The 17422-nt window shown below is 39.6% G+C and overlaps 1 protein-coding gene, 1 non-coding gene and 1 pseudogene across 2 annotated transcripts; 1 reads left to right on the forward strand and 2 right to left on the reverse strand.

Moving 5' to 3' along the window:
- Positions 1-1515: 1515 nt before the first annotated feature.
- On the forward strand, positions 1516-12157 carry LOC125517014 (F-box protein PP2-B11-like; annotated as a pseudogene).
- A 1763-nt stretch (positions 12158-13920) lies between these two features.
- Positions 13921-16067, reverse strand: LOC147966616 (F-box protein PP2-B11-like). The gene is made up of 4 exons (XM_087530890.1): positions 16014-16067; positions 15761-15879; positions 15112-15444; positions 13921-14023 (listed from the first exon to the last, which is right to left on the reverse strand). Exons 2-4 carry the CDS (start codon positions 15874-15876, stop codon positions 13921-13923), a joined length of 552 nt encoding a protein of 183 aa, XP_087387016.1. The 5' UTR covers positions 15877-15879; positions 16014-16067.
- Positions 16068-17115: 1048 nt separating this feature from the next.
- Positions 17116-17189, reverse strand: TRNAV-CAC (transfer RNA valine (anticodon CAC)). The gene has a single exon. It is a non-coding gene; the product is annotated as a tRNA-Val (tRNA).
- Between the last annotated feature and the right edge of the window lie 233 nt (positions 17190-17422).

The following is a 17422-nucleotide window of genomic DNA, read 5'->3' on the forward strand; positions in this document are numbered from 1 at the left end:
GGGACATTATGGTCCAGGGCTTGGTGCGCAGGATCGGAGATGGGGAATCAACCAATATCTGGGAGGACAACTGGCTGCCGAGATCACAGGCGAGAAGGCCGATTGCTTCCTTGATCCCTGATCCACCGAGGAAGGTGGCGGAGCTGATCGACCATACCTCGTCCACCTGGAACGAGAACTTGGTGCGCTCGGTGTTTATACCGATAGACGCTGAGGCCATCTTACAAATTCCTCTATGCACAAGACAGATAAATGACTTTTGGGCTTGGTCCGAGGATCGAAAGGGTATTTTTTTTCAGTGCGTTCAGCGTATCGGATGATTCAACGGACAAAGCTGGGCCGGGAGGCATGGCTGTACGAGCAAGGAGGCTCCTCCGACTCCCAGGGTGCCGACCAAGGCTGGACTGATCTTTGGCGGATCAGGGTTCCCTCCAAGTTGAAGTTTTTCCTGTGGAGGCTCGCTAGAAACTCTATTCCCACAGCTGCACTTCTCCACTACAGAAACATGTCATCTTCCAGGGCTTGTTGCCTTTGCGGGGCAGTCGATACTTGGCGACATGCCTTGATGGACTGCTCGGTCTCCAGGAGCACTTGGGCACTCTCAAAGGAAACTGTTTTGGATAAACTGAGTACTTGCAGAGAGGAAAATCCAAAGAGGTGGTTGTTCGTAATGTATGAAGCTCTCAACCAACAGGAGGATTTCCTTAATTTTGTGGTCACCCTATGGGCGTTGTGGAGTTCACGGAGAAAGGCCATGTACGAGGATATTTTCCAGACACCCTTTACCATCAACAGCTTTGTTACATCATACATAGCAGACCTAAAATCTCTACAGCAGCCTGGAGTGGTCAGAAGGGGGCCGCCCCAACGCCGCCCAAACCATTGGATTGCACCTCCGGATGGGCTAGTTAAACCCAATGTAGACGCAGCAGTGGGACGATCGCGTGGAGCCGTGGCAGCTGTTTGCAGAGATCGTGATGATGTTTTCTTGGGAGCATCGGTGGTGGTTTTCCCAATTTATCAGATCCTGGCATTCTGGAAACGCTTGCCATCAGGGAGGCACTGGCTTTATCTGATGATCTCTACGTTCGAAGGATCTATGTGGCATCGGATTGCAATGTGGCCGTCGACGATATCCATCAGCATTACAAAGGGAGCTACGGTGCAATTGTGCAGGAGATTTTCCAATATAGATCGTCTTTTGAAACGTGTAATATTATTCATGAATTTAGGAGTTCGAATATCGAGGCCCACAAACTGACAAAGCACGCTTTATCTTTTGGGACTGGCCGCCATACTTGGTTAGGCCAGCCCAACGAACTTGATTTCGTCCCTGTAAACATTGTGACGATCTAATAAAGCTTTACAGTTTGTCTAAAAAAAATACAATCGAATCGCCTCCAAAGTCCAACCCAACGAAGCAATTCGCAGCATCCTGTACGTCTCCTCCGATCTAGCAGCGTCCAACGTAACCAGATCGCCGCGAGCGAGCAACAGGTAGGGATCCATCCCTTCATGGATGCTGACGGCAGCGAGATCTCGCGCCTGCCGGCGGAGCTCCTCGCGTCGATCGTCTCCCTCACGTCGCCGCCTGACGCGGGACGCTGTGCCGCCGTCTCCCGGGCCTTCCTCGCTGCGGCGGACTCCGACGCCGTCTGGTCCTGCTTCCTGCCCCGCTACCTCCCACAGCTCGCTAAAAGCGTGCTCCGCCGCGCGCCGCCGTCTGAGAACAAGAAGGGCTTGTTCCGACGCCTCTCCGACCAACCGGCGCTCCTCCCAGGCAAGCTCGTGGTACGTACAGATCCTATATGTATCATCCTCAACCCATTTACGTAGCAGAGGGCTAGCTGCTTCCTTCTTAGCTTGATTCAAATTCCAAAATTGGGTGATGGATCGATCCATCTACCGGCTTTCTTTCTTTGGTGCAGAGCATGCGGCTGGACAGGGCTACTGGCGCCAAGTGCTACATGCTTTCGGCAAGGGCGCTCAATATTTCGAAGGGCGAGACCCGATCATGCTGGGAATGGATCGACCTCTGTTATGATGAGATCCAAGGAAACACGAGGTTCAAAGTCGTTTCAATGGGTATTTGGGGAAAACCTATTTTAGTCACCACTAACCATATATACCCTCGTATTAATTTGCGGCATCTTCCGTGAAGCAGCTCAACTTCGGGGAGTTTGGTCATTGGAAATCCGTGGCAAAATACATAGCAGAATGCTCTGCCGAAACTCCATGTACGCTGCTTACATGCTGTTCAAGCTAGCCGATGGGTACACCATGATGGATTTCCCGTTTCAAGAGGCATCCATTAGCTATGGAGGCACTAGCTCAAAACGGCAAGTTTGCCTCCAAGCCTACATGGAGGATGGGGATGACGGCGTACCTCGCAAACATATTTTGAAGTCAAGTTGGGAAAGCCGACTGCCTCATAGCTATTGTCTCACAGATGACGTCATGGTCCCTTGGAAAAGGGCCAACGACTAGATGGAGGTCGAGTTGGGCGAGTTCTACAATCACTAATAAAAAAGGGGGCAACGGTCCAGGCCGGGTCAGCTCATTAGTCCCGGTTCAATCTAGAACCGGGACCAATGGGGGCATTGGACCCGGTTCATGAGCCCAGGGGGCCGGCCGGGCCACGTGGGCCATTGGTCCTGGTTGGTGGGACGAACCAGGACCAATGGGCCTGGCTCCTGGCCCACCACCTTTGGTCCCGGTTTGTGGCATGAACCGGAACCACAGGGTCCCCTTTGGTCGGCTCCGCAGGGCTTATAAACCACTCTAAGCCTTTCTCGGCTAGCGAGCTGGGACTAAACATCCCAACGCACCGCGGCAATTGCAGTACACGCCATTTGGTCCCGGTTGGTGGCACCAACCGGGATGAAAGGGAGCCTTTGGTCCCGGTTCGTGGCACCAACCGGGACTAAAGGCCGCCGCTTCCCGCCATTTGGGCTGCCGAAAAGTGGTCTTTGGTCCCGGTTCGTGGCACAAACCGGGACGAAAGGGGTGCATTGGTCCCGGTTTGTGCCACGAACCGGTACCAATGGCTTTGCTATATAAGTAAAGACTTGGGAGATTTTCACATTTCCCTCGCAGTTGCCCCCGACGACGTCGAGCACATCGACGCCGCCAGGCTGCCCCAACGCCGTTCGCCGCCCCTGCCGTCGCCCCCGACCGCGCCGTCGCCGTCGCCCGTGCCTCGCCGTCGCCGTCGCCGCCCCGTGCCCCCTGGCTCCTCGCTGCTGACGCCGTGCCCCTCACCGTCGCCGTCCGCCGCCCCTGCCGTCGCCCCCGACCACGCCGTCGCCGTCGCCGCCCCTGCCCCCCTGCCTCCTCGCCGCCGACGCCGTGCCCCTCCTCGTCGATCGCCGCCCCGGCTTGCGTAATTTCCTAATTTAGAATGTATAGTTAATTTAGTTGTATAGTTAGGATGTATAGTTAATTTAGATGTATAGTTTAGATGCAAAAGTTAGAATTTTTTTCTGTTCATACATTTTTTTCATGATATTATTGTTGCATATGCAAAAGTTTGTGTGTTCATATATATGCAAATAATATGTCAATTTTTTCATAGAATTTTTATGATTTTTTTGTTGTAATTTTGTTCATAGAATTTTTATTTTGTTCATAGAATTATTATTTTTTTTTCTGTTGTAATTTTGTTCATATTGTGTAGGAATCTGAACGTTATGTATGATCAAAGTCATTTATGTATATGTTCATATTTAGAAGAAAAAGAAGGAGAGAAAAAAGGAAAATAAGAAGAGGAAGAAGGAGAAGAAGAAGAAGAGAGAAATAACAGGAGAAATAAATAAGAAGATGAAAAGGAAGAAAAAAAATGAAGAGAAGAAGAAGGAATAGAGGAGAAGAAGAAGAATTCTTCTTGTTCTCCTCTATTATTCCTTCTTCTTCTCCTTTTTTTTTCTTTTTTTTCTTCTCCTTTTCCTTTCTTCTTCTCCTCTTTTCTTCTTCTTCTTCCTCTTCTTATTTTTTGTTATCGGGTATGTCGTTGTCGACATACCCCCCCTCCCCGATAATTAACTTTTAGTAATTAGTACTACTTAGAAAGTGTTTAATGGAATTAGTTAGAACTAGGTAAACTTGTTTATTATTTTTTTCTGTTGTAATTTTGTTCATATTGTGTAGGAATCTGAACGTTATGTATGATCAAACTCATTTATGTATATGTTCATATTTAGAAGAAAAAGAGGAGAGAAAAAAGGAAAATAAGAAGAGGAAGAAGGAGAAGAAGAAGAGGAGAGAAATAACAGGAGAAATAAATAAGAAGATGAAAAAGAAGAAAAAAAAAGAAGAGAAGAAGAAGGAATAGACGAGAAGAAGAAGAATTCTTCTTGTTCTCCTCTATTATTCCTTCTTCTTCTCCTTTTTTTTTCTTTTTTTTCTTCTCCTCTTCCTTTCTTCTTCTCCTCTTTTTTTCTTCTTCTTCCTCTTCTTATTTTTTGTTATCGGGTATGTCGTTGTCGACATACCCCCCTCCCCGATAATTAACTTTTAGTAATTAGTACTACTTAGAAAGTGTTTAATGGAATTAGTTAGAACTAGGTAAATTTGTTTATTTTTTTTCTGTTGTAATTTTGTTCATATTGTGTAGGAATCTGAACGTTATGTATGATCAAAGTCATTTATGTATATGTTCATATTTAGAAGAAAAAGAAGGAGAGAAAAAAGGAAAATAAGAAGAGGAAGAAGGAGAAGAAGAAGAGGAGAGAAATAACAGGAGAAATAAATAAGAAGATGAAAAAGAAGAAAAAAAAGAAGAGAAGAAGAAGGAATAGAGGAGAAGAAGAAGAATTCTTCTTGTTCTCCTCTATTATTCCTTCTTCTTCTCCTTTTTTTTCTTTTTTTTTCTTCTCCTCTTCCTTTCTTCTTCTCCTCTTTTTTTCTTCTTCTTCCTCTTCTTATTTTTTGTTATCGGGTATGTCGTTGTCGACATACCCCCCCTCCCCGATAATTAACTTTTAGTAATTAGTACTACTTAGAAAGTGTTTAATGGAATTAGTTAGAACTAGGTAAACTTGTTTATTATTTTTTTCTGTTGTAATTTTGTTCATATTGTGTAGGAATCTGAACGTTATGTATGATCAAAGTCATTTATGTATATGTTCATATTTAGAAGAAAAAGAAGGAGAGAAAAAAGGAAAATAAGAAGAGGAAGAAGGAGAAGAAGAAGAGGAGAGAAATAACAGGAGAAATAAATAAGAAGATGAAAAAGAAGAAAAAAAAAGAAGAGAAGAAGAAGGAATAGAGGAGGAGAAGAAGAATTCTTCTTGTTCTCCTCTATTATTCCTTCCTCTTTTCCTTTTTTTCTTTTTTTTCTTCTCCTCTTCCTTTCTTCTTCTCCTCTTTTTTTCTTCTTCTTCCTCTTCTTATTTTTTGTTATCGGGTATGTCGTTGTCGACATACCCCCCCTCCCCGATAATTAACTTTTAGTAATTAGTACTACTTAGAAAGTGTTTAATGGAATTAGTTAGAACTAGGTAAACTTGTTTATTATTTTTTTCTGTTGTAATTTTGTTCATATTGTGTAGGAATCTGAATGTTATGTATGATCAAAGTCATTTATGTATATGTTCATATTTAGAAGAAAAAGAAGGAGAGAAAAAAGGAAAATAAGAAGAGGAAGAAGGAGAAGAAGAAGAGGAGAGAAATAGCAGGAGAAATAAATAAGAAGATGAAAAAGAAGAAAAAAAAAAGAAGAGAAGAAGAAGGAATAGAGGAGGAGAAGAAGAATTCTTCTTGTTCTCCTCTATTATTCCTTCCTCTTTTCCTTTTTTTCTTTTTTTTCTTCTCCTCTTCCTTTCTTCTTCTCCTCTTTTTTTCTTCTTCTTCCTCTTCTTATTTTTTGTTATCGGGTATGTCGTTGTCGACATACCCCCCCTCCCCGATAATTAACTTTTAGTAATTAGTACTACTTAGAAAGTGTTTAATGGAATTAGTTAGAACTAGGTAAACTTGTTTATTATTTTTTCTGTTGTAATTTTGTTCATATTGTGTAGGAATCTGAACGTTATGTATGATCAAAGTCATTTATGTATATGTTCATATTTAGAAGAAAAAGAAGGAGAGAAAAAAGGAAAATAAGAAGAGGAAGAAGGAGAAGAAGAAGAGGAGAGAAATAACAGGAGAAATAAATAAGAAGATGAAAAAGAAGAAAAAAAAGAAGAGAAGAAGAAGGAATAGAGGAGGAGAAGAAGAATTCTTCTTGTTCTCCTCTATTATTCCTTCCTCTTCTCCTTTTTTTCTTTTTTTTCTTCTCCTTTTCCTTTCTTCTTCTTCCTCTTCTTATTTTTTGTTATCGGGTATGTCGTTGTCGACATACCCCCCTCCCCGATAATTAACTTTTAGTAATTAGTACTACTTAGAAAGTGTTTAATGGAATTAGTTAGAACTAGGTAAATTTGTTTATTATTTTTTTCTGTTGTAATTTTGTTCATATTGTGTAGGAATCTGAACGTTATGTATGATCAAAGTCATTTATGTATATGTTCATATTTAGAAGAAAAAGAAGGAGAGAAAAAAGGAAAATAAGAAGAGGAAGAAGGAGAAGAAGAAGAGGAGAGAAATAACAGGAGAAATAAATAAGAAGATGAAAAAGAAGAAAAAAAAGAAGAGAAGAAGAAGGAATAGAGGAGAAGAAGAAGAATTCTTCTTGTTCTCCTCTATTATTCCTTCTTCTTCTCCTTTTTTTTTCTTTTTTTTTCTTCTCCTCTTCCTTTCTTCTTCTCCTCTTTTTTTCTTCTTCTTCCTCTTCTTATTTTTTGTTATCGGGTATGTCGTTGTCGACATACCCCCCCTCCCCGATAATTAACTTTTAGTAATTAGTACTACTTAGAAAGTGTTTAATGGAATTAGTTAGAACTAGGTAAACTTGTTTATTATTTTTTTCTGTTGTAATTTTGTTCATATTGTGTAGGAATCTGAACGTTATGTATGATCAAAGTCATTTATGTATATGTTCATATTTAGAAGAAAAAGAAGGAGAGAAAAAAGGAAAATAAGAAGAGGAAGAAGGAGAAGAAGAAGAGGAGAGAAATAACAGGAGAAATAAATAAGAAGATGAAAAAGAAGAAAAAAAAAAGAAGAGAAGAAGAAGGAATAGAGGAGGAGAAGAAGAATTCTTCTTGTTCTCCTCTATTATTCCTTCCTCTTTTCCTTTTTTTCTTTTTTTTCTTCTCCTCTTCCTTTCTTCTTCTCCTCTTTTTTTCTTCTTCTTCCTCTTCTTATTTTTTGTTATCGGGTATGTCGTTGTCGACATACCCCCCCTCCCCGATAATTAACTTTTAGTAATTAGTACTACTTAGAAAGTGTTTAATGGAATTAGTTAGAACTAGGTAAACTTGTTTATTATTTTTTTCTGTTGTAATTTTGTTCATATTGTGTAGGAATCTGAATGTTATGTATGATCAAAGTCATTTATGTATATGTTCATATTTAGAAGAAAAAGAAGGAGAGAAAAAAGGAAAATAAGAAGAGGAAGAAGGAGAAGAAGAAGAGGAGAGAAATAACAGGAGAAATAAATAAGAAGATGAAAAAGAAGAAAAAAAAAAGAAGAGAAGAAGAAGGAATAGAGGAGGAGAAGAAGAATTCTTCTTGTTCTCCTCTATTATTCCTTCCTCTTTTCCTTTTTTTCTTTTTTTTCTTCTCCTCTTCCTTTCTTCTTCTCCTCTTTTTTTCTTCTTCTTCCTCTTCTTATTTTTTGTTATCGGGTATGTCGTTGTCGACATACCCCCCCTCCCCGATAATTAACTTTTAGTAATTAGTACTACTTAGAAAGTGTTTAATGGAATTAGTTAGAACTAGGTAAACTTGTTTATTATTTTTTTCTGTTGTAATTTTGTTCATATTGTGTAGGAATCTGAATGTTATGTATGATCAAAGTCATTTATGTATATGTTCATATTTAGAAGAAAAAGAAGGAGAGAAAAAAGGAAAATAAGAAGAGGAAGAAGGAGAAGAAGAAGAGGAGAGAAATAACAGGAGAAATAAATAAGAAGATGAAAAAGAAGAAAAAAAAGAAGAGAAGAAGAAGGAACAGAGGACGAGAAGAAGAATTCTTCTTGTTCTCCTCTATTATTCCTTCTTCTTCTCCTTTTTTTTTCTTTTTTTTCTTCTCCTTTTCCTTTCTTCTTCTCCTCTTTTTTTCTTCTTCTTCCTCTTCTTATTTTTTGTTATCGGGTATGTCGTTGTCGACATACCCCCCTCCCCGATAATTAACTTTTAGTAATTAGTACTACTTAGAAAGTGTTTAATGGAATTAGTTAGAACTAGGTAAATTTGTTTATTATTTTTTTCTGTTGTAATTTTGTTCATATTGTGTAGGAATCTGAACGTTATGTATGATCAAAGACATTTATGTATATGTTCATATTTAGAAGAAAAAGAAGGAGAGAAAAAAGGAAAATAAGAAGAGGAAGAAGGAGAAGAAGAAGAGGAGAGAAATAACAGGAGAAATAAATAAGAAGATGAAAAAGAAGAAAAAAAAGAAGAGAAGAAGAAGGAATAGAGGAGAAGAAGAAGAATTCTTCTTGTTCTGCTCTATTATTCCTTTTTCTTCTCCTTTTTTTTCTTTTTTTTTTCTTCTCCTCTTCCTTTCTTCTTCTCCTCTTTTTTTCTTCTTCTTCCTCTTCTTATTTTCTGTTATCGGGTATGTCGTTGTCGACATACCCCCCCTCCCTGATAATTAACTTTTAGTAATTAGTACTACTTAGAAAGTGTTTAATGGAATTAGTTAGAACTAGGTAAACTTGTTTATTATTTTTTTCTGTTGTAATTTTGTTCATATTGTGTAGGAATCTGAACGTTATGTATGATCAAAGTCATTTATGTATATGTTCATATTTAGAAGAAAAAGAAGGAGAGAAAAAAGGAAAATAAGAAGAGGAAGAAGGAGAAGAAGAAGAGGAGAGAAATAACAGGAGAAATAAATAAGAAGATGAAAAAGAAGAAAAAAAGAAGAGAAGAAGAAGGAATAGAGGAGGAGAAGAAGAATTCTTCTTGTTCTCCTCTATTATTCCTTCCTCTTCTCCTTTTTTTCTTTTTTTTCTTCTCCTCTTCCTTTCTTCTTCTCCTCTTTTTTTCTTCTTCTTCCTCTTCTTATTTTTTGTTATCGGGTATGTCGTTGTCGACATACCCCCCCTCCCCGATAATTAACTTTTAGTAATTAGTACTACTTAGAAAGTGTTTAATGGAATTAGTTAGAACTAGGTAAATTTGTTTATTATTTTTTTCTGTTGTAATTTTGTTCATATTGTGTAGGAATCTGAACGTTATGTATGATCAAAGTCATTTATGTATATGTTCATATTTAGAAGAAAAAGAAGGAGAGAAAAAAGGAAAATAAGAAGAGGAAGAAGGAGAAGAAGAAGAGAAGAGAAATAACAGGAGAAATAAATAAGAAGATGAAAAAGAAGAAAAAAAAGAAGAGAAGAAGAAGGAATAGAGGAGAAGAAGTCCTTTTTTTTCTTTTTTTTTTCTTCTCCTCTTCCTTTCTTCTTCTCCTCTTTTTTTCTTCTTCTTCCTCTTCTTATTTTTTGTTATCGGGTATGTCGTTGTCGACATACCCCCCCTCCCTGATAATTAACTTTTAGTAATTAGTACTACTTAGAAAGTGTTTAATGGAATTGGTTAGAACTAGGTAAACTTGTTTATTATTTTTTTCTATTGTAATTTTGTTCATATTGTGTAGGAATCTGAACGTTATGTATGATCAAAGTCATTTATGTATATGTTCATATTTAGAAGAAAAAGAAGGAGAGAAAAAAGGAAAATAAGAAGAGGAAGAAGGAGAAGAAGAAGAGGAGAGAAATAACAGGAGAAATAAATAAGAAGATGAAAAAGAAGAAAAAAAGAAGAGAAGAAGAAGGAATAGAGGAGGAGAAGAAGAATTCTTCTTGTTCTCCTCTATTATTCCTTCCTCTTCTCCTTTTTTTCTTTTTTTTCTTCTCCTCTTCCTTTCTTCTTCTCCTCTTTTTTTCTTCTTCTTCCTCTTCTTATTTTTTGTTATCGGGTATGTCGTTGTCGACATACCCCCCCTCCCCGATAATTAACTTTTAGTAATTAGTACTACTTAGAAAGTGTTTAATGGAATTGGTTAGAACTAGGTAAACTTGTTTATTATTTTTTTCTGTTGTAATTTTGTTCATATTGTGTAGGAATCTGAACGTTATGTATGATCAAAGTCATTTATGTATATGTTCATATTTAGAAGAAAAAGAAGGAGAGAAAAAAGGAAAATAAGAAGAGGAAGAAGGAGAAGAAGAAGAGGAGAGAAATAACAGGAGAAATAAATAAGAAGATGAAAAAGAAGAAAAAAAAGAAGAGAAGAAGAAGGAATAGAGGAGAAGAAGAAGAAGAATTCTTCTTGTTCTCCTCTATTATTCCTTCTTCTTCTCCTTTTTTTTCTTTTTTTTCTTCTCCTTTTCCTTTCTTCTTCTCCTCTTTTTTTCTTCTTCTTCCTCTTCTTATTTTTTGTTATCGGGTATGTCGTTGTCGACATACCCCCCCTCCCCGATAATTAACTTTTAGTAATTATACTACTTAGAAAGTGTTTAATGGAATTAGTTAGAACTAGGTAAACTTGTTTATTATTTTTTTCCGTTGTAATTTTGTTCATATTGTGTAGGAATCTGAACGTTATGTATGATCAAAGTCATTTATGTATATGTTCATATTTAGAAGAAAAAGAAGGAGAGAAAAAATGAAAATAAGAAGAGGAAGAAGGAGAAGAAGAAGAGGAGAGAAATAACAGGAGAAATAAATAAGAAGATGAAAAAGAAGAAAAAAAAGAAGAGAAGAAGAAGGAATAGAGGAGAAGAAGAAGAATTCTTCTTGTTCTCCTCTATTATTCCTTCTTCTTCTCCTTTTTTTTCTTTTTTTTCTTCTTCTTTTCCTTTCTTCTTCCTCTTCTTATTTTTTGTTATCGGGTATGTCGTTGTCAGCATACCCCCCCTCCCCGATAATTAACTTTTAGTAATTAGTACTACTTAGAAAGTGTTTAATGGAATTAGTTAGAACTAGGTAAACTTGTTTATTTTTAGTAAGTACTACATTATTCTATTTATAGTAAGTGCTTAGTAGTTGAACTAGTTGATTTAATAAAACTGGTTTATTTTACTATAGAAGTAGTTTATTTTTAGCAAGAAAATTAATAAAACTAGTTTATTTTTTTCTTATAATTGAAGGCATCCTAATTTGAATACTACTTTATTTGGCGATTTGATTTTTCTTATTGAATGCTCAAATTGGAGAGCACTATGCAAAGTGGAGACATGACAATCAAAGGATGGGAAAAATGTATGGACAGTCGTAAGGAGCTTCTTGGAAGCAAAAGGAAGCGAGGCGCAGGAATTGGAGACAAGATGATCTCCATTCTTCATAATGGAGAGTCAGGGTCTATATTATTTTATGCTATTTTACCTTAAGTGTGTTTAGGTCCTACCTGATACTGATGATCATGTGCTAAGAACAATTATGTAGGGTTGGGTTCGATGACTATGAGGATGATGATCGTATGACTTATTATTAATAATGAGTAGAAGTTGTATGATGATGCTTGATTAATTAGTAGGACTTGTTATTATATATGATGATGTATGATGCGAGCATGCATGAGTTATTATATATATATATATCTGCGGGTGAAATGAACATAGCAGTAGCGTAGGTAAACCAAGGATGAAGATATAAGAGAGGACGCTTCTCTCTATTAGCTAGCTAATAACAACCTAAAAATAACCCCCTAAACCCCTAAAACAGCCACTTTTTTTTAAAAAAAAATAAAAACCTCAGCTCCAGCCAGATGCTGACGCGTGGAAGCCTATTGGTCCCGGTTTATGTCATCAACCGGGACCAAAGGCCCCCCTGCCTGGGCTGCCGGCACTGCCCACGTGGAGGCCCATCAGTCCCGGTTCTGGATTGAACCTGGACTAAAGGGTCGGGGCATTAGTACCGACACTTTAGTCCCGGTTCAGGAACCGGGACTAAAGGCCTTTACGAACCGGGACTATAGGCCCTTTTTCTACCAGTGAATGGGGAAGCCTGCGACGGTGAGGTGTCTGTGAGCCTAAAGGAGACTGAAGGAGGGGTTTTCAAAATTGGTCTTGTTGTGTGGTGTATCGAGATTAGAACTAAACAATGATGTTATTGAACATTGTTGGATTCAGAGCCGTTGTCGTACATTTCTTTACTTTATACCGAAACGATATGCATGGAAGAACAATCAATACAGTTATAGTACATAATTTGTCATGAATGGAGCAGCATTCACCAAAGTGACAGAAAAATCCTGGCTTTGGTGCTGCACACAATACCTGGTTCAGGTGCCTTCTCAACGAGAAATATTGTGCATGTGTGCTCGAAAAACTAGAGCTAGTTGCCAAGCCAAAAAACCCTATAGTTACTTCAAGATCAAATCGTTGTAATTGGGACATGTTCAAACTGAAATCTATTGTTCACGACATATACTGAAAAGTATTGTTCGATGTTTCTTAAAAAATTCAGGTCAATCCTACAAATAGATCACATGGTGCACAACAACTCTCTTTAGATTTCCTCCCAAATGATGGCATTTGAGGGGTAGGCGTGCTTTGCCGCGTTGGCTACCGTTAGGGCTGGTAGCTTAGCACTAAGCCAGCGCTGGCTAACTACCACACTGACTAAGCAAACCAAGAGCAACATTCTGAAAGTATGAAAACCCAACTCCTGTAGCACAAATAATCAAACTTCAGAAATTAATTTTTGCAAACTAAATAAATCAGGTAGCAAAAAAATCTAAAACATGACACAAGCGGTCAATCTGAAAGGCCATGTCGTAGTAATGTTCAACAAAGATAGAGATGATATACTCAGATCATCTGTATAGATTATTCATTCGCTCTTTTTTTTGTGGGGAGGGGGGTGGCTTTAAAAAGGGGGATTTGTGTTTCATAAGAAATCACCTCACAGGAACATAAATTGTTGTTGCTGCTCCTCATACATATGAACCCTAAATCTTGGCACCATGACAACAGGCTCTTTATAACAAGCATAAGAAATCTGGCAAGTTCCGCCTCTTCACTGTGACTTGTGAGTTGCATCGATTTCGTCTCTTCATTGTGAGTTGAGTAGTAGATTAGGAGTGAGGATTTTTGGAGGCCGAGCTCCAGTGAGCTCGGTATTTTGAAAAAAATCAAAAAGCGTATTTAAAAGTTCCAAAAAAATCTGAAAAAAATATCATGAAAACTTATATGTATTCTGAAAGAACGTGTTAAATTTCGTCGAAAAATGTTGTGATTTGTAGGCTGTACAAAAATAACAAATTTCTGGCCCAATAACAAAAATAAAAGGCCCATTAAAAAATGTGTATTTGTCTTTTTCCTGTAGGCCGCATGTAAACGTATAACACTGTGAAATTTTGCATATACATAGTATACATGTGCATGTGTGTTCAAAAAATAAATTTGGAATTTTTCGTGTTTCAAAAAAATAAAAAATAAAAACGAGCTCACTGGAGCTCGGCCTCCGTTGGCATTTTCCGAGTAGATTAGCCCCTACCTTCATTTTCATCTCTTTTGTCTTTGGTGTTCCTGACTTCTATTGTCGATGACCTGAATTACGAATAAAGTGTTCCCAGGGGCAAACAAAATAATGTAATCTGGAAAGGTAATTTCATCCATGTTTTCATCATATATACCAGGGAACATTCCATTCAGGTTTTAGTCATTTCGCAATGTGTAATTAAAATATCACTTATGCCATTGTCGATGATCCATGAAGGTAACTACACACGTCATGTTACAGCAAGCCAATCCAATAATGCGCAATATATCAACAAAACACTTCATCATAGCGAAAAATCACTTACGTAACCAAAGACACTTCAAAAAGATCGTTTTAACTCCCACGGGTTACTTAATGGTAATTCTACAATTGTGTCGGCTTTTGTTGCTTACTTCTGAGCTCAATGCCCAGCACGGTAAGACCAGACTTGCTTTCTCCCATGAAGCTCACGGACACCTCGTCACCAGTCCAGGGACGATTCCAAGGGGGGACGAGGGGGGGCGAGACCCCCCCTATCGATCACGTTGGCCCTTGATAGCGATTAGGTATAGCAGCTTTTTTTGCGTACGCAGACACTTTGTGGCCTGTCTCGCCCCCCCTGTGGCTCCCATAGTCAAAGGCTCAAAGCCCATGAATTGTCTGCAATTAGTAGTAATCCATGGGAGAGAAGGCCCAAATATCAGTAGAAGGAATAAAAAAAAGCCCACTGTGGAAGAGAAGGACCCAGGCTCAAGACGCTACCGTTCCATCTCTAATCGCTTCGTTTCCGATCTGCTAGTTCTTGCGATCCAAAACACCTCCTCGCGCGCTGCAGCCGGCCGCCTGTAGATCGGCTACCGTCGAGAAGGGAAGGGCGGAAGGCGACAGGGAAGCACTCCCTCGTTGATCCACAGGTGCATTGGCCGGCCGCTCGGATGAGGAAAAAAGGTCAGTCCCGGAGAATCTTAAAGATCTGTTTCTAGCTGAGTGTAATCCTACCCATTGAGTAGCTTGTTACTCATTGGTTCTCAAAAAAAAAGATTAGTTTTTGTCTTAAGAGATGTAGAACGACAGACATTGAAAACTAGTTTGAATTTTCTCGATTGCCTAATTGTGTTTGTGTAGATCTGAGGAAGATAGCTGAATCAATTCATAAAATTTCCAAGCCAATTGGTTCATGGCCTCATGCTCTCAGCTATGTGAACATGACGTCTTCTATGCTCGATGGTACGACCTCTCTCATCAACTTCAACTTCAACTCTCTAAAAAAAATTGTCTAACATGAATGATCCTTGGTTGGTGCACATGAAAATTGGATTAGAATCAATATTGGTACTACAGTGTACCTAATTTTGCTATATTAAATAAAAAAACTGATCTGCTTTGTCAAAGATGGACAATTTGGTAATCTTCTTCAAGTATTTACATCAATGAAAACATGATTTCAGTGTAGGCCTTTTTCACGTGCTAATTGTTTTATGCCTGGATCGATGCTGATTGGTTTGTAAAAATTCAAGTGTGGAACTCGCCCCCCCCCCCCCCCCTATATCAAATTCCTGGCTCCGCCCCTCACCACCGTCACACTCCTCGTTACGGAACTCACCCAACTCCACCTCCATCCAACCATCGTCTTTTTCATGAGGGAAATGAACTTCCTCTCCGGGAGGATTTGCGTCACAATTAAGACTCCCTCTGCAACCTTGCACACAAACTTGCCGGGTCGACTCCCTCCCGGTAACACCAACGGAAGTCACCTCGTATGGGAAATCGAACTCATTGTATACATATGCTGGCTTGAACACCAAGTATACGGCATATGTTGTGCTTTGTGAGAGCATCTTCCTCTGTATCTTGCCTCGGATTTCCAACTCATTGACACGATAGAACTGAGTGTCTTCGGAGAAGAACCTGCACGTTGCAACCCACAGTTCATAAGTAGTAAGTAGCGAAAAGCATCAAAGGCAAAGGCACTAAATTCGCTATGGTAAAATTAAATGAGTATTGTATAAGATTCGAGGCTTGAACCTTTTGTCTTCTTTGCTGCAGTTAGGGGGTGTTTGGTTCAGGGACTTTTTAGTCCCAGATACTAGAAGAAGTTTCTAAAAAGTCCCTATGAACCAAACGGGAGGGATTTTTTCTACAGGGACTAGAAAAAGACTCTACTGGAGAGTCTTTTTTGATTAGTCCCTGGACTAGAAAAAGTCCTAGGACTTCTGAACCAAACACCCCCTTAGAAAGTGCACATAAACTGGCCCGGTGCCAGCCCTTGCACCGCGGAATCTGCAGCGCCCTCGCAGAAATCGTGAAGTGCTCGACACCGGTAGCCCTGTCCAGCTGCATGCTCTGCACGAAGTAGTTAAACGGAAAACGACATCAGATTGATCTTATTAAACTGCAAGAACGTATCGCATGGACGATTGAAAAACATTAAGCAGCATCTGACTAGCTAGCTGAGTTCGTCGGTATATATAATGTACCACTAATTTGTGTGGGAGGAGAGCTGGCTGGTCGGAGAGGCGTCGGAACAACTCCTTCTCTTCGTATGGACGCGGTTCTGCGATTCTGTTCTTAAGACGTTGTGGAACTTGATCATATATATGAGCCTGGCATGGTACGTAAATCAGACCGAGACCATGGCGGAGTCGGTGAGCTGAATAGAGGCGCCAAACCAACGTGGTGAGAGAGAGAGAGAGACGCGTCCGGAAAGCTGAATAGAAGCACCAAACTGCACTCTATTGTGCACGGCACGTACTTTTTTTTGGACGAAATGCTGACGGTGCAGTATTTCATTGATTTCAGTTAGAAGGAGAGAATGTTGTTACAGATGTTACAAGTAGTGGTTACAGAGGCAGTACCCCACCACGGCACGTACTGAAAAGAATAATTTGACATAACCTAAAACTTTCAGGTCAAGTCCTACAAATAGATCACATGATGCACAGGAGGGAGCACTTAGATTTCCCTGGCATTCCAGAGCTAGCACTAATGGCTACAAATAATATTAGTCAATAGGATCGCCTCCCATACATCAATTATAGACAGGAAAATAACTAAGAGGAGCAAGAGCTCATGGACAGCCAGCCGTGGACTGTGAAGCTGTGCTGAGCATCACCCTGGACGACTGGCACTCACGGGTCACGGGTGGCAACGGGCAAGGAAGAATTCATCTTGAGAAATTGCGAAAACAAAGGAATGTCAAAACAAATCATCTGAAGGATAAGATATGCCGTACAGGCAGAAGATAGGGTGACTCGTCCTCGTCGCGCTTGCGATGGGGAAGACGAACAGCACGGGAAGGATTGAACTTGAAGGAGAAGACATGCATGGGTGATGGGTCGCCCTTGCAGTCGGCGTTTGGATCAGCAGCAATTCAGGTTTACTAATGACTAGCCACAGTTGATGCTTAATTACAAGGAAGGAAGTAGGTTGACACTAAGCGCACACATACGCACACAAATGATACAAAAATGGTAATCCACCCATTGATCGTATATAGGAGTAGATTATAGATTGGAGTATTATTTTGTTGCAAAGGAGAATCCCCTCAAAAAAAATTGCAAAGGGAAGAAAAAGAATTGATGTCTGAGCCCAGGTTCGAACTGGGGACCTTTAGTGTGTGAGACTAACGTGATAACCAACTACACCACCCAGACAATTTGTTTGCTTCTCGAACGACAGGCTATTTGAATATTCATCGGCGGGTGCACGAGCGCATCCAACTGGATTACGTATGGGCCTCTGGCGGCAGTGCTTTTGGGGCCTCTCGAAGCCGATCAAAGATGTTGACACTTGACAGAGAAAAAGGCCTACTACTACCCCTCAAAAAAAATTTGTGTATATCCCGTAGAGGTCATCCTGCGTCGCTTCCCAGCGAGACGAGCGGTAT

This window comes from Triticum urartu, chromosome 6A (assembly GCF_056163025.1).
Source record: "Triticum urartu cultivar PI428250 chromosome 6A, HENAU_Tu73, whole genome shotgun sequence".
Lineage (NCBI taxonomy): Eukaryota > Viridiplantae > Streptophyta > Magnoliopsida > Poales > Poaceae > Triticum > Triticum urartu.